Source organism: Neofelis nebulosa, chromosome X (genome assembly GCF_028018385.1).
Source record: "Neofelis nebulosa isolate mNeoNeb1 chromosome X, mNeoNeb1.pri, whole genome shotgun sequence".
Classification (NCBI taxonomy): domain Eukaryota; kingdom Metazoa; phylum Chordata; class Mammalia; order Carnivora; family Felidae; genus Neofelis; species Neofelis nebulosa.
This window is the reverse complement of record NC_080800.1, coordinates 98,149,832-98,174,631: the sequence shown is the minus strand read 5'-3', so window position 1 is coordinate 98,174,631 and position 24,800 is coordinate 98,149,832. Positions and strand designations below refer to the sequence as shown.

Below are 24,800 nucleotides of genomic sequence, written 5' to 3'. Positions count from 1 at the left end.
GAGGAGTGGAGGGGGGCGACTGCAGAGCTCAGCCGCCGAGCTGTGCGCGGGAGGGGGAGGGGCGGGGGTTCCCTCCCAGCCTCTGGGGTCTGGGGACTCGGGGATGTAAGGAGAGAGCAGGGGGGTGTGACAATTCAGCAGAGGTCGGGACGTACCACGGAGCCCAGTGGCGGGGGGGGGGGCAGAGGACGTGGTCACCGAGGGGAGCCCCCGCCCCCCTTCGCAAAGGCCTACAGCCGAGGTTACAGGGAGAATTGGAACGGGGCTCGCCGCAGGGGGAAGCGGCACGTGAAATCCGCCCCCTCCCCGTACCCCACTTCCGAAGGGGTGGGCCAGCGAGGGGAGGCTGGGGTTGGAGCAGCGGCGCGGGGGCCCCTCCCTTGCACCTCCCCCCACCGGACTTGGTCGCGCCCGAAGTGTAACACTTTCTCTTTGTCGGTAGAGCTCCGCTGTTTCTTGTGCTGTAGCTCCGGTGGCGGCGGCACCCGTGGCAGCCCTGGCGGACGCAGGAGCGATGGCAGCGACCGATATAGCTCGCCAGGTGGTGAGTGCGGGGCTGGGGTGCCGGGAGCCTGGGAAGGGCGGAGGAGACCCGGCCGCCGCCGCCGCCGCCGCTGCGGCGCGGAGGGCAGCGGGCAGCATCCAGGAGCCGAGGCGCGGCGGGACTTCTGCTCCCGGGGTCAACGGCTCACTCTCCCGGCCGCTCCCCGGGAACGGTGGCGGCGGGCGGGTGGGGGCCCCGGCGGAGGCTGCGGGCCGGCGGCCGAACTTGCATTGCCCGAGAGCCGCAGCGAGCGCCGCCGCCTCCCTCGCTGCAGCTGCCGCGGTGCCGCTGGGCGTTGCCGAATGAATGGCCGCGCCAGCCGCCGAGCCCCCGGGGTCCCCGGCCCCCCCGCCCCCCTCCCCCCTCCCCCCCTCCCCTCCCCCCGGGCCTTGCTTCCTCCTGGCGCCGGGCCGCGCCCCGGAGCCCAGACGCCGGCCGGGACCCGGGCCTCCCCTGCAAGAGGGGCGCGGGGCTGGGGTGAGCCTGGGGCAGGAGGCGGTGAGCGGTGAGGGGGGCGGGGAGGTGACTGGCGAGGGGTAGGGTTTCTCCATGTGCATTACATATGTGACTGCGGCTGTGTGTATGTATCACCGTGTGCGTGTGAGTGCACGCGCGCGCACTCGTGCCTCCCCGGCGGGCGGCGGCGCCCGGGTTGTCTGTGACCCTAGATGAGTCCGCCTGTTTCTCTGCGTGCGCTCACCCCCGTGGTGTGTGTGCGTGTGTCCCGACTCCTCTGTGCTGTTTGCCTCTGGGTCCCATTTGTGTGTGTCGGGGGGTGGGGGCGGGGGTGCAGTTCGCTGGCCTGTAGGTGGCTGGCTGCGTATTTTGGCATGTTTCTGGCTACCTGACCCGGGTTTTGCGGGCCACTGGGTGTCTGTCTGGATTCCGTGTTCGGTGTAATTGGGCTGGTATGCCAAAACCTGTGGAGCCGGCTTCTTTCTGCGGGGACTCAGGAAAATAAGTGTGAGGCTTGTAAAAGCGATGCCGTCTCTCTTTTTGTTGGCAGCAGACTCTGGGGAAAAAAAAATGTTCTTTTAAAGAACTGAAGTTTTCCAGCCTGGGATGTTCAGAGAAATCATACTCAAGTGACCTGAGGCTCCATGATTGTTTGTTTGGTTTTTATTTATTTATTTTATTTTGTGTTTTCAGACCACAGGCGTGGTTGTACAGGGAGGGGATGATTCCATTTGGGGCAACAATCTAGCCTTTCTTTTCATCCATGGGTGTCTGAGATTTTAAGAAGCCCACAGTTACCTACACTCTTTGGTGAGGAAGGAGAGTGGAGAGGTAGGTGAAATTCCAGAACATCAAATGCTCCTTGATGGAAATCTCCGAACCACACACACACACACACACACACACACACACGCAAGTTTTTAAACCCTGTGGCTTACTTCTTCAGGGAAATAATCCATGCACTGCAATTCCAGTGCAAAAAGAAAGAAAAAAAAAAGCCTCTAGGTATCTGGTGCCATTGAAATTGATTTGTTTTCAAAATCTGTTTCCGGAATCTGATAGCATTTTCTCTACAGGATATATATGAATTCATGACACCCTCCGGTCCCTGTTTGGAAGGGCAGGGTGATTTCATTTGGACCTCCCCAACCCCTGTAGACCTCAACCCAGCTCTTTATGTTGATGTGCAAGGACCAATAGATAGGAGACAGTGCTCTGTGATCATGGAATTTGAGAGAATTCTCTTCGCTCTAAGATTGGCACTGTAATATTTATTGCTGTGGCATCTTGAGGGTTCTCAGAGAGCTTTTCTGCTCCCTGTTACCTGCATTTTAGAGATGGCATGGCCGAAGTCGAGGGATTATTCTCCTGGATTACACTTGCTCCATTTTTAGTGACCAAAAAGGACGCTAATGATTTTTCTTGTCAGCTAATTAATTTGCATCGACCTGTCCATACTCTGCTGCCAGTCCCCCTTGCCTGGATTAGGATTGCAGGGCAGATGTAAAGGGGAACATTCCAGAAGGTTGTGCTTCACCTCGGGCACAATTTGGGCCACCCGGAGGTCCCCTTTGTCCTGTGGATGGGAGTTGGGGGTGGTTTAGGGCCATTTGGTTTGCTTTGCATGGTCCGCGTTTGCTCTGGCTGGCCTTGCCCATACTGCATGGTGAAGAACTTAATCGTATGCCAGACTCTGAAGCTGAAAGAGCAGCCCAAGCACTTGAAACCTTGTTATCGGGATAAATGGGTTTCTGGGAAAACTGACGTCACTCTCCCTGCCCCCCTCCCCCAGGCTGTAAAGCTCTTGTTTATGTGTCATTTGTCTCTCTGCTCTTTGTGTCTGCAAGAAGTTGTAATTCGCCCGGGGAAGATGGAATTAACTCAGGAGACCTTGGACGGCTGATGGCTGTTTGCTTCTTCCAAGGAATATGCATGCAGGGTTTGGAAAGAGAAGTCTGGAGAATAAACCTAGCTCCTAGCTCAGGAGTTCTTTTGAATGAGCTCCGGGACACGGTGCCACACATGCATTGCTCTGGGGCGTGTGTGTGTGTGTGTGTGTGTGTGTGGTTGAGGGTCACCATGGCTAGTAAGGCAACATCATTAGTGACTTAAAACAGGCCACAGAATTGTTGGATAGGACCCTTCTTTGGGCATGCACAGAGCTTGGAAGTTCGGCTCTGGCGTACACAACACAACCCGATCCCATCTGAATGAACACCACAAAGATTCTGTGTGACAAAACTCTCTCTCCATTGCATCCACAGACGTTTATTTTTGACTGCTCAGTGTCCAGCACTATGGCTAGCCCTGGTCAACTATAAGAAAAAAAAAAAAAAGTAGTAGACCTAGTCTCTGGCTTGTAAGCTTATGGTCTAGTTGGAGAGACCACTTGTGGTTGCTGTGAAATAGAGAACTGTAGAAGATTCTTGGGATATCCCCACTCCCAACCCCTGCCCGTGAGGTGGCTTGGGCTGCTATTAATACATACTCTTTTTGTTTAAGTTTATTTATTTACTTTGAGAGAGAGAGAGAGAGAGAGAGAGTGTAGGAAGGACAGAGAGAGAATCCCAAGCAGGCCCCGGACCGTCAGTGCAGAGCCCGATGTAGGGCTCGAACTCACGAACTGTGAGATCGTGACCTGAGCCGAAACCAAGAGTTGGACACTTAACCAACTGAGCCACCTGGGTGCCCCAGGATGTACTCTTTGAGGTCATATGACTTCTCCATGGTAACCAAGCAAGGCACAGCCCAAGCCTCAGGGGCGGTATCTTCTGGCTCTTTCATCGAGCTGTTTCTTTCAATGTTGTGTTTTGGGGTCCAGACTGTAAGTGCTGTCCCATAGAAAGAACGGCTCGTTGGTTCTGGCTTGAACCAATCCCACAATGTGGGCAATGATGCTCTCCTCCACTGGCAGCCCAGTAATGGTCTTTCTCCCTAATGAAGGATCTTGCAGGGGCTAACTTTGCCTTACCTGGGGTCGGTCTGGGGCAGCTGTCTCAGGGCAACCGCCTCCAGGCGGGGAGAAGCTGGTCTCTGCATTCTGATCTTTGCTATCAAATGGCACCTAACCCTTGATTTCCCTTGAAGCTCCAGCCTCAGCCATATCTACCACCTCACACTAAAAGTAATATTATACCCCGACCCGGGAGAGCAAAGCCCCAGTATGTACCCATACCTCCACTGAGGATACAGCACAGACGAAAATTTACATGGCCTCAAATAGAACAAGTTATTGAATCTAAGTCAAGGGTATATGGGTGATCATTGTACCATTTTTCTAACTCTTCTATGTGTTTGAGACTTTTCAAAAGAAAAAGGGGGGGGGGACGACAATGTCTTCCCCTCCCCCCACCAAAGGCGTACAGCCCTTCCCTCAGGGAGTTTACAATCTAATAATGGAGGCAGATTTAAATAGCCATGTGATTATTATTGTGGTCCATGCCGCACAAGGAGCTGCCGCCTACTGTGAGAATTCACTACAAGTGGACCTAATCCAGCCGTGAACGGGGCGGTGGGTGACTGGAAAGGCTTCCTGAGGGCTTCAGCTAAGAAGGGGGTAGGTGTGAAGATGCCCGGGGACATCTCATTTGTTAATTCACACGCTTCTGTTCTCATTCATTCATTCCTCCAACAGAGTTGGTTGGGCACCAACTCTGCCAGGCCCTGTGCCAGGTGCTGGGGATATGGTGGTGCCGAGGCACACAGGACCGTGCCCTCCGAAAGCTTCCAGATGACAGGCAGGAATCAGTCCCGTTTCTTTTCATTTCCTAAATCCCGGAAATGTTGAGTGGTAGCGGTGTTCTTATTACAAAACTGCATTACAGCTGAGCGATTTGTCTGTATAGCATAATGAGATTTTGATCTGCAGTCATGTGCATAGCATTTACCTTGTGGAGTCTCTGCTGTAAATTTTCTGTTAATTGCTGGCTTTGTTACCCAGCATGGCCCCTCCCTTTGTGTGCCGTAAGGGAACAAACCCGTAGCATTAGTCTGAGCAAAACTAATTAGGAAGATAAGCCCCCTGGAAAAAGGTATTCCAGAACTAAATAGGACTGATTTCTGGACTTGCCTGGGTTTCTGGATTATCAGAGCCGTGGTTTTGTATTAGCATGAACAATTGAGAAGGGCTTTTAAGTTGCATGTACTTTAAGACCCCATTGAAGAAAGAGAAAGAGAAGAGGAAGACAGAGAATACTATAGATAAGTATAACATGTTTCTTTCAAAGATCTCCAAATGCTTCCATCTGTATTTCATTTTTCCCAACAGCTTCCTGAACAAGTATTCCTGTTTTCTTCATTTATGGGTACGGGGAGACCAAGTGACTTAGTCCAAAGCGATATCTCTGGTCAGTGGACGAAACAATGAAACACATAACAGATGACACAGATTCATTAATAAATACATAAATAAATAAATAAATAAATAAATAAGCCAAACCTGCCCTTTTCGTGATGTTTCTAAGCAATAAAAATCCTGCCATTACCCCAACTTCCCCCTCTTTTCACCGCCTCTCCCCCACCCCCGCCAGCACACTCAGGGGTCGGAGAAGAGTATACTTGGGTTCTTTGAAGACTCGGTGATGTTAAAAAGATCCTCAGCTTAAATCCCAGATAGCACAGCCACGGGTTACGTGTGGGTTTTCTTTCTTTTTCTTTCTTTCCATATTGCTTTAAATAAAAATCTTGGAGCCACCAGCCGTGTAATGATGGATTATTTTAAGTAACAACTTGGGGGGGGGTGCAGAATAAATTAGAAACACAGACCCTTCCTCCTCGGTTTGGCAGGAGAAGGCTTTTGCTGCTGGGATTTGAAACCGTGGGTTTCTCCGCTGCTTGCACAGAGGAAGGAGGCCACATGCTCAGGAGGGTGAGAAATAATGTTATCCTCTTGTCCTGTGTCTCCGCATTAAAGGCAGCCATCTGATGAATTGTGCCACGTGCTCTCAGCTCGCCCTGGGCTTGGGTCATCCGTTCCACTCATTTACAGGGGACTGGGGAAGAGATTTGCAGGCCTCCGAGGGGACAGGACTCAGGGCTCCGGTTTCTCTGGCCAGGGCCCCCTCTGACCCCTCCCTTGAAGACCCTGGGGTGGGTGAGAGCGGGAGCAGAACCCCGCTTTGGCGACCCTGATGAGGTGTGAGGTAGTGTTGGGTTTCCTTTCCCAGCAGAGGCCCCCAGCTCTGAACACCGGCGCTGAGGCAGGAACTGGGTTTTTTCAGATCCACTTTAAATGAGACCAGATGGAGGCAGAGGCAAATTCAGGCTCCCTAGAGGACAGTTGGGCATTCATCCAGAGGCCTGTGAGTAAACCTTTTTTCTTTTTCTTTTTCTTTTTTTTTTTTTTTAGCAGATTGGACATAACAGTGACCAGAACACCTAGAAAACTCTGTTTAAAGAGCCTGGCTTGAGGTCTGGCTCTTGTGGGAGAGGCTGACCCACCCTGAGCAGGGGTCACCCCTGGCCTGAGGTAGAGCTATTGTACTTAGAATCTGGCCAGTTGGGTTGAGTGGCCCCGGGCCGGAGGCTTAGGCCCGAGTCCGAACGGAGAGAAAGGGCAGAGGGAACCCAGAAGAGGAGGACCAGCCCCTCCATGGCTTCTGCTGCCTCAGTTGCCTTCCGTGGGTGGGAGCCGCCTTGCGGAGCCCATAGGGTTCCAGGTCGTGTTCCGTGACCCTCCTCCCTCTGGACTGTCATCAGGCCACAGGCCCCATGCCCTCACATTTCAGCTGCGTAAAGAAGTCTGTCACTGCAGTCAGCTTTTCCATTTGAGAGTAGCAGTCCTCTCGACAGGGCCCTGGAGCCCAGCACCACTTCTCGGCCACTAAATCACTCTGTGACTCTGGACAGGTCATTTCCTCTCTCTGAGTCTCTGTTTCCCCTTTTGTAACATGAGCGGGTCGGAGTGGGTCGGAGCCCGAAGGGCGTTACCAGCTCCAACCTTGTGTGGTTCTGAGTGTTTCCTGGTCCCGCAGCTGAATTTCTTTGAGGCTCTTGCCTGCTTCTGCTTCCGACCGAGGTGGCACACTTTAACTCCATCTCTTCCCTGCTTTGACTCCTTGAGCTGGGTGGAGAGACAGAGTTGTGGAAAAGGCAAGGCTGTGCTTTTAGCTCAGCAGGGTCTCTCTAAGTGGAATAGAAACAGCCCTTCAGACAGTCTGTCCAGGTGGGTGTGTGTTGCCATTGTTTTCTTATAGAGGTACGCGACAGCTGAATTTCTGTCTATTGAATCCCATCTTAAATGCGCTAGGAGAGCTGGCCATTTAGTGGAATCCTGCTGCGAGTCCTTTTATAGAATGAAAAGCCACTCAGGAATTGATCTGGTGTATTAAAATCCAGAGTTTCATCTACTGGATTTGCCCCAAACGGGCTGAATACTTAACCGAATTTTCTAGTTATCTGTATGTTAAAGCACCTTTTTTGGTACTTGTAGCTGAAGATTTTGCCACAAAAGCTGAGGCTGCTTTCCTGCCTAGGAAAGTATCATCATAGAATCTTTTTTAGAAAGGAATCTTTTTATTCTGGTTATAAAAGTAAACTATGCCCCCCCCAAAAGTAAAATATGCCTATTGTAGAAAATTTGGGAAACACAGAAAAGCAACAACCTGCATTCCCTCCACCCAAAAGTAACCATTGTCACCATTCTGGTGTAAAGTTGACCTTTGAACACTGCAGGGGTTAAGGGCACTGACCCCCACACAGTCAAAACTCCACGTATAACTTTTGACTCCCCCAAAACTTAATAACTAACAGCCTATTGCTGGCTGGAAGTCTTACTACTGATAACATAAATAGTAACATTAACACCTACTTTGTATGTTGTATGTATTATATACTTATATTCTTACAATAAAGTAAACTAGAGAAAAGAAAATATTATTAAGAAAAACATAAGAGAGGGAAAATACATTTATAGGACTACCTTGTATTTATTGAAAAAAAAAATCCACGTATAAGTGGACCCAGGCCCTTCAAACCCGTGTTGTTCAAGGGTCACCTGAATATTCTTCCAAGCTTTCAAAAATACATATACACTCCCTGCCCCCCATGATTGGAATGATTGGGGTTTTGTTTTGTTATTTGCTTGATCATATTTGGTGGTCATTTTTCCTTTTCCTTAAATATTCTTTTTAATTTTTTTTATTAAACATTTTTTTTATGTTTATTTTTAAGAGACAGACAGGCAGAGAGCGGGGGAGGGGCAGAGAAAGAGGGAGACACAGAATTTGAAGCAGGTTCCAGGCTCTGGGCTGTCAGCACAGAGCCCAACATGGGGCTCAAACCCACGAACTGTGAGATCATGACCTGAGCCAAAGTCAGCTTAACTGCCTGAGCCATCCAGGCGCCCCTCTTTTTAATTTTTTTAATGTTTATTTATTTTTGAGAGGGAGAGAGAGAGACAGAGAGACAGAATCCGAAGTGGGCTCCAGGCTCTGAGCTGTCAGCGTAGAGCCTGACGCCGGGGCTCAAGCCCACGAACTGGGAGAACATGAGCTGAGCCGAAATCGGACACTTAACCGACTGAGCCACCCAGGTGCTCCCTTGTCATTAAACATTCTTAGAAGATATTTGTATCAGCTGTTTAATATTCCGTTGTGCATCACTGAACTATTCACTGATTTTGATCATCCTGAAGGTTTGCAGGGTCTATGATGGAGAAAAGGGAAGGTGTGAGAGATCAGGCCCACGAGAGAATCCTATTTCAGTGTGTCTACGATGAGGTGCAGAGAGGCCAGAGGAGCAAGTTTAGGGAAAGGCCAGTGGTCGGCAATGAGTTCCAACCTTTTGGTTTTGGTCTCATCCTTCAGAACGTCAGCTACTGACTTAGCCACAGGGCTTGAAACAGGAGGCCAGAAACTCCATTGATATTGACGCACCCTCAGTTCCCAAGGGCCTCATATACTGTTTGCTTCCTATGCCACTAAGGTTGGAAGAGGGGCGGGGCGAGGGGGGGGTAGAAGGGGCCAGGGGTTGCCCCCTTGGGTGCTTATGGGACTCTTTATTTTCAGAATAACAGCAGTGAGAGAAAGATGCACAGCTGGAACCGCCATAACTCGTTCTTCGTAACGCGAACCTTTGAATATTCAATTAAAAAATGAGATTGGTGTGTCCTCAGGGGAGGAGGCGGAAGAGAAAGAGAGCAGAGCTTCTGCCTGTGATATGAAATGTGGTATAACGTATTTCAAACCGCAGGTGACTGCACATGGGGAGAAAACAGGAAATGGAATTGGGGAGGGGAGGGGAGGGGGGGCTCTCTCGATTCGAGGGAGCCCTCTTTCATTTTGCCTTTCTTTTAGCTCTTCTCAGACTCTGCATCCTAATTACCCCTGCTGCAAAGCTGAGTGAGAACTCTTTTCTTGTACTAAACATGTTTTTAAATGACACAGGTAATGTGTGAATACATTCATGCTGTAAAAGGATCAAACAATACAGAAGTACGTTGAATGTCCCCCTGAGGAAGCCCCCCCCCACCCCCGCATTTCCACCTTGCTCCCCTGAGGTAGCCACCGTTCCTGGTTTAGTGGGTTCCTTTCTGTCCCCTTTCTATGCACTCACATATATTTATGTGCAAATACACATATATTGGGCTTTTTTTTTTTTTTTGCATATATGGGCTCTTACTGTGCTTATTGTACTACGAGCTTCTTTTTGCTACAATATAAATATGTCTTGGAGATGTTTGCATCAGAATATACAGACCTACCACATTCTTCTCAATGGCTGCAGAATATTCCAGACTATGCATGTATCACAATTTAGTTCAATATTTTTCTATTATCAGACATCTGTGGGTTTTCCCCCTTGTTTTTCAGTATCGTAACCGAGGCTGTGATGAATTTCCCTATACGTGGATCTTTGCACAGACACGTGAGTTTCTGTAGAATAGATTCCCAGGGGAGGTTGCAGGGGGACAGGAGACGGGCCCTTTAACATTTTGTTGACTGTGATCCTTCTAGCCTCTCAGTTCAAGCCTTGAACGTGACACCACCTGCTACTCAGGTGATAACTTGAGATATTAGCGTTGGGTTGTCATTTCCATCTTCTCTGGTGCACATTGTAATCAAGACCTCAATTCATCAGGCCACCTTAAGGAGAAAGAGGAGAGAGATGAGATAGCAGAACTTTAGTGAGGGAGGGGGAAGAAACTTCCAGAGCTGTCCTGGGGTCAGTGTACATTCAGTCCGATGTCCTTTTTTCCCTCCACATATTTAGCTCTGAACAATGAGAACTGATACTCAAGATGACCTTGACATCTTATAAGATTCATCAAAACAAGAGTGAATAGTGCTCACTAGACAGGATTTCCTAAAGCAGGAAATATATATACAAATACATTTTTGAAGCTTTCTCGACTCTAAGCCTTGAGACAAAAAGTTTGCTGCTTAGGGGCGCCCGAATGGCTCAGTCGGTTGAGCGTCTGACTCTTGGTTTCTGCTCAGGTCATGATCTCACGGTTCATGGGATCGAGCCCCGCATCTGGCTCTGAGCTGGCGGTGCGGAGCCTGCTTGGGATACTTTCTCTCTTTCTCTGGCCCTCCCCCACTTGTGCACATGCTCTCTTTCTCTCTCAAAATGAATAAATATTTTTAAACAGTTTGCTGCTTAAATCTTTAGCAGGAAGAACACAGTAACCAGCTCCCATGCTTCCAAGTCTCCATAACCTTCCAGTTAATTTTGGGGTATTGGATGGACACTGGGTAAAAAGATACAGAGAAAAATAGGGATTCTAAAGCCACCAGTGACCTTCATCAAATCCAGACTAATGGTTAGCTCTCTGTAATTCTTCCTCATTTCAACCTTGGTCTCTGGTGCTAGAAGACTGTTGAGTCACCTCCAACTTCTCCGATCATTTCCCCCCTCTTGGAAGAATCCTTTTCATCTTCCATTCCTTACTTATGGACATTTCCTGCATTCAATGCCTAGCTCTTTTCTCCCTGTACTGTCTCTTAAAGAACACATCCAATTTCCTCCCACTTCTAAATTCATCCCCCAGTGCTGAATTCTCCTTGAGCCTACAATCCCATATTGCTAAGTACTTGTTAGATTTCTTCTCTTGCATATCTCACCAGAAAATCAAAACGGCCTTATTGTCCTTACCATATAAAATGTTTTTACAAATCCAGAAGACAGAGACAGACACCTATGTTCTAAAAAATGGGCGAGGACTTGAATAGGCAACTCACATACATGTGTGCATATGCACAATGTGTGTATAGATACACAATACAGAATACACAATAAAAGGAATGTTCCCCTTCACGTGCAAACTAAATGTTGTGATACCAGTTTTCAATGATTCCATTCCCAGTGGTTAAAAAGCCTCAGAAACTTGGTGTTGGTCTAAGTGTGGGCAAACAGACACTGTTGCATATTGGTGGCCGAAGTAGACCTTTGTACTATTTATTCTCTGTTGAGTGATTCCTCAGCGTGTACTGAAGTCTTTCTTTTTCAAAAAATGTTTGTAATGATTATTTACTTTTGAGGGAGAGAAAGACAGAGCCTGAGGGGAGGAGGGGTAGAGAGAGAGAGGGAGACACAGAATCGGAAGCAAGCTCCAGGCTCTGAGCCGTCAGCACAGAGCTCAACTCGGGGCTCCAACCCACGACCTGTGAGATCATGACCTGAGCCGAAGTCGGACGCTTAACGGACTGAGCCACCCAGGTGCCCCTGTACTGAAGTCTTTGAAATGTGTGTGCCCTTGGACCCAGCAGGCTTCAATTCTAGGGGTTTAACTTAAGGAAATAATCAAAGATCTATGCACACCTGTAAGAATGAGAATTATTGTTCATACTGTTTAAAACTTGGAAACACGCTAAATGTCTAGCAGCGGAAGATTACTTAAGAAAATATGGTGAATTCCTACAATGGAATGCTATATGGCCAACACAAATAGTGTTTTAGAAGTCTGCTTCATTTCTCAAGAAAAGGTCCATACTATATTACGCGCCAGGTTTTGTAAAGGAGCATACAGAATTATCCCTATTTTGTAAGAAACAAAAGGTATACAGACCGGAGGGAAACGTATGTTTCCAGTATATTACCAGTGGTTATCTCTGGAGGGTGTTGTTATGGGTGACTGCAGTTTTCTCCTTTACAATTTTCCTTATGTTCTACGATTTCTACAGTGCACCTTGCATACTTTTTAGAAAATAAAAAGCCCGGTAGCACGTAATTTTTTCGTAATAGCTTATCTAAAACCAGAATCCTCCACTTCCCCACTAAGCGAGCACCCTTTCCTGGCTTCTCTCTTTTCTGTCCGTGGTGCCATCACCAATCCAAGCTCCCAGGCTTAGAACCTTGCAGCCTTAGAGCTCTGATTGTCCCTTCACCCTCTCTTCACCAATCGATGATTGAGCGATCGCCCTTCTTTAGGACATCTCTCAAGTTTGTTCCTCCCTCCTGAGTCCCAAGTCAGATCGGCTCAGTTCAACCAGCACGTATTGGCACGGTGCCTGGATGCCTCTCTGCCAGGTCCGTGTTAGTGGAGTCCTCTGTGTTCTTGCCTCTGCTCGCTCTCTCCTCCAATCAGTCAGTCAAACACCCCCGCAGCTGGAATGATCTTTCGAAAACCTGTATCATGGCTCTCTCCGCTCAAGACACTCAAAGGGCCCCCACACCCCGTTGCCTAGGGAATAAAGCCCATACGCGCTTCCTTCCACTCTTTACGGCACTGTGCTAGGTGGGAGGTAACGGGGAAGGGGCACATGGGAGGTTCTTGTGAGTTTTTGTTGACAATGACGTAAGTCTTTAAGCATCAGGTGTGGGGCTCGCCCCATCTCTCCACTGCGTTCAGTTTGAAAAGTCCCTTTCTTCTCCTTTTGGCCCTTGGACCAGAGGCCAGAGTTGCACGGTGCTGAATTTGGACACAGGAAGAGGCAGCCAGGGGCGATAAAATACGGCTCAGGAAACCTCAGCTCTGAGTCTGTCCCAATTTCCGATACCCGCAACGGAGGAGGATCCATCGAGAAAGCATATTGGCCCTTAAGTCTCTCTCCCCTGCAGTGGCGAGGACCGAGAGCAAACGGTGGGAAACTTCCACCTTCGTTCGTCTGCTTTAAGAAAAAGGAGAAAAGGGGTGGAGGGTGAGGGGAAGCAGAAAGGGGTGTGTGTAGACCAAGCCCCGAGTGGTGTGGGCCACGCATGAAACCCAGCTGTTTACAGGCGCCCCTCTGGGGTCCAGAATACGCCAACTCAGACTGTGGCATATGGCTGTGTCAGGAATACTCCACCGGGAGTGTGGGGGGAGGGGTGAGACGCGTGAGGGTAATGAACTTGCCAGATGGCCTCCCGGCCCTGATCCTGTCTCTCGCTCTTGGAAGACCTGCTGAGGGGGCCCAGCCCATCCCTCTCCGTGGGACCTAGGCTCAAAGCAGGTGCAGTCGACCATGAAGACGGCCTGCTAGAACAAACAGCCCGGGATGCCGGTGCGGGCCTCCTGGCACTAACCATGCCCTTCTTGGACTGCTCTTGGCGCCTTTCCGGTTTACCGAAATCTTGGTGTAAAACCATTAACCATAGGAAGCTCTGGGACTAGCAGGTGAAGGAAGCAAAGGCCCTCTGCTTTGCGGGGCTGCGACTGGCCTGGCCGACCCCTGTGGAGACCAGGGGTCCCGCGGAAGCCTGGAGGCCACTCTCTCTGGCTGGGGGGAGACACAGGCGTTCCATGGCATCGCGTGTTATTTGGGGGAGTCCGAGTACGTGGGTGATCTCACAGTGCAAGAGAAACAGGTGCTGCTGTTGACGGAGTGCCCACCACAGGCCAGGCACCGTGTTCCGTGCTTGAGGAATATTATCCTGTGTCCTCCCCGCCCCTGTCCTATGAGCTAGGAACTACTCGTCCCCGATCTTACAGGTGGGGAGGCTCTGAGAAGTTAAGTAACTTGTCCGAGGTCAGAAGGTGAAGGAGGCAGGATTCTCACACGGAGACCTGTCAGAGGTCAAAGTCTAGTCTCTTAACCTCTACACCGAGCCACCTTTGTGGTTGCCCCAAATGCCCTCGAGACAGGACTAACTGCTTTTTTGAAGTCCTGTTGTAATGTTCGCTGAGCACAGAGGCATGGAGCAGGCGTTGTGCTTAAAGCTCGTTGGACGTTGTGGCACATTCGAGACCCCCTGTCTCCTAGGACAGACGTGGGAGGAAACGGGTCTCTGAGAGGTTACCCAGCTTGTAAGTGGTGGAGGCAAGAGTTAACCCAAGTCCGTGAACCCCTGAACCCGCCCTCCCACCTGTCGTGAGCCCCCTCTGCAGTTTGCCGTGTCTGGAACTAGGGTGACATTCATCGCGGAGCCTGGAGGTGCCCGTACCTAAGAATCTGTGATTTCTTTCTTTCTTTCTTTCTTTCTTTTTTTTTTAATATTTCTTTTTGAGAGCTCAAGCGGGGGAGGGGCAGAGAGAGGGGGGCAGAGGATCTGAAGCGGGCTCTGCGCTGACAGAGGCCCGAACTCACAATCCGCGAGATCATGACCTGAGCTGAAGTCGGGCGCCCAACCGACTGAGCCACCCAGGTGCCCCAAGAATCTGTGATTTCTAAGCTGGTGGTGATTTCTAAGCCATTCTGCTTTGGAGCCGGGAGTAGCTATGGGAAGATAAGACACACGGGGCCTGGGCGAGCGTTACTTCCTCGCTCGGAGATCGTTTGGATGAGAAGTGAGACCCAGGTTGCTTTTAAGCACATTTTCCTTTTCTCCCCTCCCTCCCCTTCCAAATTAGGGTGAAGGCTGCCGAACTGTCCCCCTGGCTGGACATGTGGGGTTTGACAGCTTGCCCGACCAGCTGGTGAATAAGTCAGTCAGCCAGGGTTTCTGCTTCAACATCCTGTGCGTGGGTGAGTATTTCCATAGCAGGAAATTCTATTACAGAATATGGATCCTTAATGGCTGGATGTGGCTTTGCAGGTAATTAGGTTAAATACTGAGCCATTCTGATCTATTTGCAAAAGTGCTTTTCCCACTTCCTCCTCTTTTATCCCTCTGTTTGCTTTTGTAAGCAGCCGGCTTGTGATTATATTTTCCCCTGCCAGACCAGAAGGCGTGGCCGTACCCTGGGGGAAACTGAGCGCTGTGACACCCTGTGGAAATGTGGTCAGGGTGCTGGCTGGCTCAGCTACGGCTGTCAAGTTCCTTTGGACTGAGAAAACCGGAGCCGGACAGAATTTGGGTGGCGGGGGAGGTAGTGGCTGTGGAAGGGTGCCTGCCCACCAGCTGTGGGCAGTGGGTTGGGGCTGTCTGTTCCTCTGCAGCCCTGTTGTGCTTGCCACAGTTGGAGCTCAAGTTCAGGGACCATACAGCCGAGCGCCAAGTTCTTTTATTCTCTTATAGCCTGTCTCCACCTGGACCTTTAGTCTCCAGTGTGGGGACCGTGTCTTCTTAGTCACTTCGAATGTGCCAATCACAGCACAAAGAGGGCGACATCCTTTGAGAATACAAAGGCACTTTGGAGCCGAGGAGCAACAGCTCCTTGACAGTCTCTCAGAATCTCTCCTTAAGACCTTAAAAAAATCCCAAATTTGCAAACACAATCACAGCATATAATTTTCGCTCCACAGTGCAGTAAAGTGTACCTGCGTATTTTCAGCGACCTACTTCTAAACCTTAACGATTGTATAAATACCATAATAGAGTCCGTTTTCCCGCTGGTTGGAACACTCACACACTTTGGCTAATTGCTCTTTCTTATTTTTGTAGAGAGTGTATGGGGAACTCATTCTCACTGAGGCTCTGAACCACTGCTGAATTGGATATTTTACTCTTTTAATGTAGTCTAAAGTTCTGTTTTCTTTCTTGTTTTTTATTATTTATTTTGAGAGAGAGCGAGAGAGCACATGAGCACGAGTGGGGTGGGAGCAGAGAGAGAGAGAGAGAGAGAGAATATTCCAAGCAGGCTCCGTGCTGTCAGTGCAAAGCCCGACGCGGGGCTCGATCTCATGAACCGTGAGACCATGACCTGAGCCGACATCAGAGTCAGACGCTAAACCCACTGAGCCACCCAGGCGCCCCTAAAGTCCTGTTTTCTGTCTAAGCTCATTCATTTTCTAGGACTTGTTATTTTTCTTTTCCTCTACCCTTAGCACCCTTTGTCAGATCATTTTCTGTAGGTGAGTAACTGCCCACTGGAAGATGAAGAGAGAAGAAGGCCACTTCTCAGTATGGACGACAGGCAGTCAGCTAGGCTCACTCACTAGCCGAATGACTCACTCCCACACATCAGCTTGGGAGCCCGTGAGATGGAAATGTGTGCTTTACAGAATGACGCGTCATGGGCCTTTAGAGTCCGCAGCGAGGCCATTAATTCTTCAAATGCCAGAAGCCTGCTCGTGGTTATGATGAGATGCTGTTAGGAGAAGGACACAAAATCAACAGAAGCCACGGTGATCAGCCGCGAGGTGCCATCACATCCAATATTAGCACTGCCAAACCTCTCCAGTCTTTGGCTATTGGCCAACTTATTTCGCATAATATTTGATTACTGAAAGATTTCCGCACAGACATATTGGATTCCCTTGGCATTCCTCCCAGAGCTCCGTATGACCTGTACTGAAGTTGAGGAGATGAAAGGTGAAATGACAGGCCCGCCCTCAGCAGCCTTTCAACCGAGTGCAGTTGGGTGGGTGAGTAAAGCTTCAGGAGGGAGGCCATGTAAATCAGAACGGCTCTCCGAGGGCGAGAGGTGAAGGGCAATGGGATCTGGGGACCACGGGCTCCCCTAGGGCCCAGAGGAGGAGGCAGCCGAGCTCCAGGCAGTGGGTGGGAGAAATAGTAAACCCCTGTCCTCCAGTTCCCACCCAGGTGCTGGACGGCTGCAGCTGCTTCCGCGTGCACCTGCTGGGGAACCGCCCCAGACCCTTCAGGAGGGGAGGAGTCGGAAAGAGACCCTCGCCCCCGAAGACCCACCCCCTCTCTTTCTTTCCCTGCTTGCCAGGTCTCGGAAATAGCCCTCCGAGCCCCTCTCTTGGCGCCGCAGGCGCCTGCATTGAATACCCCCAACCTGGCCTGGGTTAAGTTCATTCCCCGTCCCTGATCCCAAACAGCCTGTGATTCATGCATCCTGCTCTCTGTCTGTGTTCACAACCCCGTCATTGCTCGGAGAACCCACAATTTGGGCCAAGGTCACGTGTGGTTTAGAATGGCTCTAAGGCTGCAATCTCAGCTCAGCCGTGGGGCCGGGTACTGTCGCTGACTTGGTGAAGGGTCCGCAGCTTGACTGCCGAAGGTGACCTTTTCTCTCGCGGGACTTTCCGTGGCCATTCTGTCATGCTTACCGCCTGTGCATAACTATCAGGTTTAGTCCCTTAATGACTGTTATAAAATGATTCTGTTGAGGCATAGACTATATGCCCCCAAAGGATTTTCTCTTCTTTTTTCATAGGGCATTTTTAAAAACGTTTATCTATTGGGGCGCCTGGGTGGCTCAGTCGGTTAAGCGTCCGACTTTGGCTCAGGTCATGATCTCAATGGTTCGTGGGTCTGAGCCCTGCTCACGCTCTGTGCTGACAGGGCAGAGCTTGCTTCGGATCCTCTATTTCTCTCTGCCCCTCCCCTGCTTACGCTCTCTTCTTTCTCTCTCAAAAAATAAGTAAACATTTTTTGAAAAGTTTACTTACTTATTTTTGAGGGGTGGAGGGGCAGAGAGAGGCAGACAGAGAATCCCAAGCAGGCTCTGTGCTGTCAGTACAGAGCCCGACGCGGGACTGGAACCCACAAACCGTGAGATCATGACCTGAGCTGAAGTGGGATGCTTAACCGACTGAGCCACCCAGGCGCCCCATTTTTTTTTAGATACTTAGTTTTATTTTGGGTTGGGGAGAGTACGAGCAGGGGAGGGGCAGAGAGACGGCGACAGAGGGTCCGAAGCGGGCTCCGCACTGACAGGCTGACAGCGGCGAGCCGGATGTGGGGCTCGAACCCACGAACCACAGGATCATGACCTGAGTCCAAGTCAGACGCTCAACTGACTGAGCCACCCAGGTGCTGCACAGTTATTATTTTCAGAGGGCGAGGCACATGCGTGTGGGCATATCATGACTCCCCCCGAGCAGATTTTCTATGGTTGGTGATAATTACTGAATGGGATGAAGTTCCCCTCGCCCTCCCACTCCCCTGACCAAAAAAAAAAACCCCGCATACTAGTCGCTTGGCTTTGGAAATTGCAAAGGTCCCATGATCCTAGCTAGATACAGTACAGGAGGGCATCCGAGGAGCCGCCGGAACCAGCAGTACCCATGTCCTGGGGCCCGTTGCTTTGCACTGCTGGGAAAGAGCTCCGAAGAGACACAGCCTTCCGAATGTGCCAGCAGCAGGAATGCCTGTGAGGAGTGCAAAGAGTCATAATGATAATATTTACTTTGAAGCTGCTCGGGATTCCAGGCTCAACTTGGCTATGTTGAACTTGGAATGGAAACGCGCGAGAGAAGCAGGATTGAGGCTCACTGGAGAGGCGGCGAGGGACAGTTAGCCTTCTGTCAAGGTCAGGGGCCGATGGCGTCAGGCGTTCATCTCTGGGAAGGGCAGCCGCTCACCTGTCGAAGGCAGGCTGTGAGCCGTGGTGCGAGAGCGTGCAGCAACCCTCTCTCGGGGGAAACGCCGCTTTGGTTTGTAGCCTTTGCCCACTTCAGCTGATTTGAAGGTGCCAACGCGACGTGGTTGCACGAGGGGTTGGGACCGTCTGCAGGAAGCTGGGGGAGCCGTGCGCCCCTGTCGGCCAGGCCTCGGCAAGATCAGGAAGGAGAGAAGATCGGGAATCTCACAGAGCCAGGCATGACCATGACCTTGTCCTTGTCCGTAGGCTCCCTAGACTTCCTGGAGGGTGTCCTTTTGAACATCACCTCCTTGTTGAACTCCCGGACCGCTCTCTTGGTTTATTCCAGCATTTGGAGCTGGTAGGCACTTTAGCTTCATGTGACCCTGAGCTCCGTGTGAACAGGGACTGTGGCTGTCCTGTTCATCGCTGTCTCTTTGGCCCCTTAAAATTGCACGTGGCTCCTATTAGAGGCTCCGTGAACATTGGTCCAGTGACCAAATGAACCCCACCATAGCATGCCTGCGGGACGCACAGAAGGCATGTGGGTCAGAGGTATGGGCTCCAGTGTCAGACTGACTGGATTCAGTACCGGCTCGGTTACTTACTACGTCGTGACCCTAGACCAGCTCTTTCCTCCACATTTTACAGATGAAGAAGGTGAGGTGCGGAGAGACCGAGGAGTGGGGCGAATTCACGCGGCTGGGAAGTGGCTTGGCTGACTCTTATTAAGGGCAAACGGTAGTAGCTCTCATAGGTTTATTGTGGGGAATGGTTAAGAAAATAGAAGTATCCCAGCAGGTGCCTGGCACATAGTAAGTGCTCCAGAAACCATAGCCATTATCATTACTCCAACCTGCTCATTTTATGGAAAAAGAGACTGGGGCCCAGAGAGGGGAACGCCCTTGGCTGGGCATCCATCGACGACCCGGCTGGGACTCTGCATTTCATCGCTTGCAAGGACTTAATTACACAAGGTGCCAGAGGACGCAGATATTAGCGGCGGATGAGGAGAAGGGCTAAGTAGAGAGGTCGACATCGGATGATCCCAGGGGGTATAGTTTGCGATGGCGTATTTCACACTACGTGTTGTAAACTGCAACTCTTTTCTAAAAAACCTGGTGTTTCCAGAATACCGTCTACATTAAGCCAAGTGAGATGGAATCCTCCTGGCCGGTGGTGATGGCTTAAGAAGGGCTCAGAAACCCTGCCGTCTGTGCAAGGAGGGAGGAGGAGAGAGAAATGGACCCCTCGGGGCTCCCGAGGTTTCCTGCTGGAAACTGCCAAGTCCCCACCTTCCTGCAGGGGTGTGGAGGCGGCTGACCTGATCTTCCTCAATGCTGGGCCCAGGGCAGCGTGGGAGGAGACAGCATCCTAGGCGCAGGCTGGGTCTGCGCCAACCATTAAGAGAGACCCCCCCCTCCCCCTGCGCCCTCCAGGCTTCACACAAGCCGGCTCGCTTGATTTTCTGCCCTCTTCTCGTGTTGCATTTATCACGATTCCCTGGACACCCGCGGGTTCTTTTCTTCCACTCATCATTGGGCATCTAATTTCCACAGCCCTTTCGTGCTGGCAGGCATTCGGGTGGTCATTTGTCCTGCTGCTCCTCCCTGCTGCCCTGCCCTGCCCTGCCTGGCCGGCCTCCATCCGTCCAGCTGTGCAAACAGAGAAGCCGGCAGGCAGTCTGTACCTTGCTCCTGACGCCTCTGTGTGCGCCCTGGTCAGGCGCGCCCGGGAGTGCGGGAACATGCCCCGTCCCCTGGTCTCTTCGAATCCTTAGGATGGGGGGTGGGGGGCCAAGGAGCCAGCTCTGGGTGCGGGGGAGTCAAGGCCCACCACTCTAGGAGCTGCGGGGCATTCAGCAAAGAGCTCACGGAACAGAAGGGGGTGGAGGCGCGGACGCACATGGAAAATTCATCAGGCACGCACAAAGATGGGCTCAAGGGGCGCCTGGGTGGCTCAGTCGGTTGAGCGTGTGACTTTGGCTCAGGTCATGATCTCATGGTTCGGCTCAGGTCATGATCTCATGGTTCGGGGCTTAGAGCCCCGTTTCGGATCCTTTGTCCCCCTCTCTCTGCCCCTCCCCCGGTGGTTCTCCCTCTCCCCGGCTCCCTCCCTCCCTCTCTCTCTCAAAAATAAATACATAAACTTAAAAAAGAAAAGATGGGCTCAAATGAAGCTTGAACGGCAGCGCCCAGAGGGAAGGTGATTTAAGCGTGAGCTGTGTTCCCTCCTCAGAGGTGCCACACCCCCACCTTGGGCGGGGATGGGGGGGGGTGATACATTCCGGTGCTTGGCCAACTCTGTCACCTCCCATTGCAAAGGCCCCACCTCACCAAATTTTTCTTGAGCCCCAAATACTTCCTGTTCCTTTAGGGAGGAAGAAAAAGGGGCCTCTTCTGGGAGAATCTTTGCGGCTAATAGGTATAGCAGACCTTGGCTGGAAACATGATCTGTGTGAGGAACCAGTTCCCTGCACCCTGGCATTCAACCACGTTAGTCAGACCTGGCTGTGGAATTGGGCTGGGGGGCTGGGGAGCCGGGCTGAGCTGAATGTTCTTCTTGTTCTCTCTCTCTCACCCAATCTCTGCACACACAGAAAGCTCTCTCATCGTTGACAGATATTTGAAAAAGCACGTCCTGCATTCAGAGCTCATTATTCACGATAGAAGGCATGTAAGATGGCCTCCTCCCAGAGGGTGGGGAGCAGATGGGCCGTTGTGCATTTATACACACTGTAGCTCCAAGCCTGGCCATGGACCCCCCCCCCCTTGCAGATTTGGACTGTCAGTCACAAAAGGGCGGGGGCGATTTGCCAGGCCAGGACTTGCCCAGTGCTGACCCACTGCCCCCTGGGGAGACATCGCAGGGGTGGGGAGGGGGGAAGGGGAGCAAAGGGTGAGGATACCGGAATAGCAGGGTGGTCTAGGTATTCCAGAGGCAATCCAGGGTAATTAGCTACTGACTCTTCTATTCTTGGCATTCCTGAATCGCCGGGCGTTGGGGCGGAGGCCCAAATACAGTCTGGATCCATGGAGATGATAAGGGCCTGTAGTACCCGGCCCAGCTTGTGGCCTCATGGGACATTCTTGCCCAACTGCCATGCCGCCAAGTTTCCCCCAATGTCTTCTTTCCCTGAAGACCCCTCAGCTCCTGGCAGTGGCTTGACATCCCCACCAATCCCCCAGGAATGACCTCCCGAATGCTTCGCCGGTCCCCACGGCCTTTCCCCGACTCGTCTCCCTGGTGTGAAAGTCAAGACTTGAGATTCTAGGGGCGCCTGGGTGGCTCAGTCGGTTAAGCGTCCGACTTCGGCTCAGGTCACAATCTCATGTTCCGTGAGTTTGAGCCCCGCGTCGGGCTCTGGGCTGATGGCTCAGATCCTGAAGCCTGCTTCCGGTTCTGTGTCTCCCTCTCTCTCTGCCCCTCCCCTGTTCATGCTCTGTCTCTCTCTGTCTCAAAATAAATAAATGTTAAAAAAAAATTAAAAAAAAAAAAAAAAAAAGACTTGAGATTCTTGTGGTTTAATTTATTAGTATTCTGCAGCCTGTTAGTTAAACAAACACATGACGGGTTTGTTTGAAATTGAAGGAGGAGAATTTGTGGCCTGCTAAATTCCCTCCCCATTAGCTAAAAATGCACCCCCCCCCTTCCTGGGGTACACGTCTGGGCATCCTCAGAAGATAATTTATTTGACAAGGGACCGCTGTCCCTTTCTTTTAAAATCGAAAATAGCCCTTTAATTTTTCTTACAAAAGCTATCCGTGTTCCACATAGACCACCTGGAAAATACACAAAAGCATTAAAAGGGAGAGATGAAAACCGAGCATGAGCCCAGCACCCAGTGGTAGCCCTTGGTAAGAGTATATTGTATTTCCTTCCGGACTTTTCCCAGGTGTAACCCTACCTCTCCGTCACTGCCTGTACGTAGTTTCTTTTTCCGACTATAAAAGCAATGCGTATTAACCTTCAAGTAACACAAAAGTAGGAAGACTAAAAGGAGAATTACCCCAATGCCACTACCCTGAGATGCCAGTACTTCATTTACTGTCTCATCGCATACATGTTTCCATGTCGATGAAAAGACATCCAAAACCTGATTCGGAATGCGTGCGGGGTCCCTGTGTGAACAGACCGTAATTTATCTTTTTGCTTTTCAGGAGAGACAGGGTTGGGCAAGTCGACCCTCATGGACACCCTGTTCAACACCAAGTTTGAGGGGGAACCAGCCACCCACACGCAGCCGGGTGTCCAGCTCCGGTCCAACACCTATGACCTCCAAGAGAGCAACGTGGGGCTCAAGCTCACAATTGTGAGCACAGTGGGCTTTGGGGACCAGATCAACAAGGAAGACAGGTAAGGAAAGCCATGGGGTGTGGAGGCTGGTGGGAAGCCACGGGGAGGACCTCCCCCCGGGGTCCTTCCTGGACGTCCTCCCCAAATGGCGCGTGCAGGCTGCTGACGCAAGCGTCGCCTCCCCCCGGGGTCCCCATTTACATCAACCGTTCTACTCGGCCCGCTTTGCCAAAAGAAGGGTGTCTTTCCAGTATACGTGGGTGAGGGGCACTGCCATGCCCGGACAACCTAAAACGGAATGACTTTGTCTCTGCCCTTGAGGCAGTCACAGGGAAGGCCGGTTTTGAGCAAATAAGTTCCATCGAGTGCGATATGCTTTGTAAAGGACAGGGGACAAAGAGCTGAAGGTCAAGTTACCATGCGCACATGAAGGAGAGAAGAGTCAGTTCCAGGTGGGGACGTCAGGGAGGCCTTCACGGAGGAAGTGCCCCCTGAGCTGGCCCTCGAAGGATGAACTCTTGCCAGACAGACAAGGGAAGGGAGGGAAGGGCAGTCCAGGCTGGGGGGACTGTTTGTACAGAGACAAAGAAGTGTGGAAGAGGGGCGCCTGGGTGGCGCCGTCAGTTAAGCGTCCGACTTCGTGTCAGGTCCTGATCTCACGGTTTGTGAGTTCGAGCCTCACATCGGGCTCTGTGCTGATGGCTCAGAGCCTGGAGCCTGCTTCCCGTTCTGTGTCTCCCTCTCTCTCTGCCCCTCCCCTGCTCATGCTCTCTGTGTCTCAAAAATAAATAAAACATTAAAAAAAAAAAAGTGTGGAAGAACATTCTAAGGAACTGTCACTTGGCTCTGTTTGGCTAGCTCAGAGGCAGGTTTACTGTGAAGCTAATGAAACTTAAGCCTCGGGGCCCCCTCTTACACAGGCCCTTCCAAGGCCCTGTGACTGATTTTTAGTCATAATGTTGTTTTGTCTTTCTTGGAGGGCCTTTCCAATCGTGTAAGCTTTAGGTCCCACAGTACTTGGGTCTGCTCCTGGGCTAGTGCTTGGCTTGAGCTCGAGGAAAGTAGGGGGAGATGAGCCTGAAGAGGTCAACAGGAGTCAGATCATGGAGGAATTTCTAGAATGTGCAGACGTGGAGCCATTGAGTTTTATGAAGTAGAAGGAGATAGTCCGACCTTTGAAGAGGATTCTTCGGAAGGGTATGGAGAGTAGGAAGACCAATCAGGAGACTGTTGGACCAATGAGATCAAGGCCAGAGGTGACACAGATGCCGAGATGGAAAAAAAAGAGGCAGATTTGGTAAATACTGAGTAGGTAGAATCACCAGGACTCGGCAGAGACCTGGCGTGGGGTTGTGAAGGCAAAAGAAGAATCTAGAATGAGGCCCAGATTTCTGGCTTTGGAGAGTCTACAAGTGGTGGCAGTTTTCAGTGAAAGAATTAATATGAGACCAAGGTTCTAAAACAATCAGCTGTGTTTTAGACATGTCGAGTTTGAGCTGTCTGGGGACCGAGAGACCTGATGACCTCGAGGTGGAGGCAAGGGAACATACAGGGTTAGAGGTCGGCAGAGGGTCTGCACTGGAAATAAAGATTCGGGTTATCAGGGGCGCCTGGGTGGCGCCGTCGGTTAAGCGTCCGACTTCAGCCAGGTCACGATCTCGCGGTCCGTGAATTCGAGCCCCGCGTCGGGCTCCGGGCCGACGGCTCGGAGCCCGGAGCCTGCTTCCGATTCTGTGTCTCCCTCTCTCTCTGCCCCTCCCCCGTTCATGCTCTGTCTCTCTCTGTCCCAAAAATAAATAAAAAAACAAAATTTAAAAGATTCGGGTTATCAAGGTATAGGGAGCTGTGTTCCAGCCACAGAGCCACGTAAGACCACCCAGGGATCAGAATGCTGGGCTAAAGACGAACACCTTAGGATGTTGACTGAGCAAACGGAGCAAAAGACATTCTGCAGAGAGACTGAGCGGGGGTTGTTACCAAATTTGACTATGA

General features: G+C 51.1%; 1 protein-coding gene across 6 annotated transcripts in view; it reads left to right on the top strand.

Annotated features, from left to right (window-relative positions):
• The first annotated feature begins 392 nt into the window (after positions 1–392).
• The window catches only part of SEPTIN6 (septin 6), a 67,911-nt gene continuing 43,503 nt past the window's right edge, over positions 393–24,800 (top strand). For 3 of the 6 annotated variants that reach the window (XM_058713072.1, XM_058713071.1, XM_058713073.1), the window contains exons 1-3: positions 6,226–6,300; positions 14,709–14,823; positions 22,673–22,868. In XM_058713072.1, coding sequence (XP_058569055.1) covers positions 6,241–6,300; positions 14,709–14,823; positions 22,673–22,868 — 371 coding nt within the window. In that variant the 5' untranslated portion in view covers positions 6,226–6,240. Of the gene's footprint in view, positions 545–6,219; positions 6,301–9,810; positions 9,866–14,708; positions 14,824–22,672; positions 22,869–24,800 lie in introns of those variants that run through there. The other 3 variants (XM_058713070.1, XM_058713074.1, XM_058713076.1) reach the window with 3 other exon arrangements.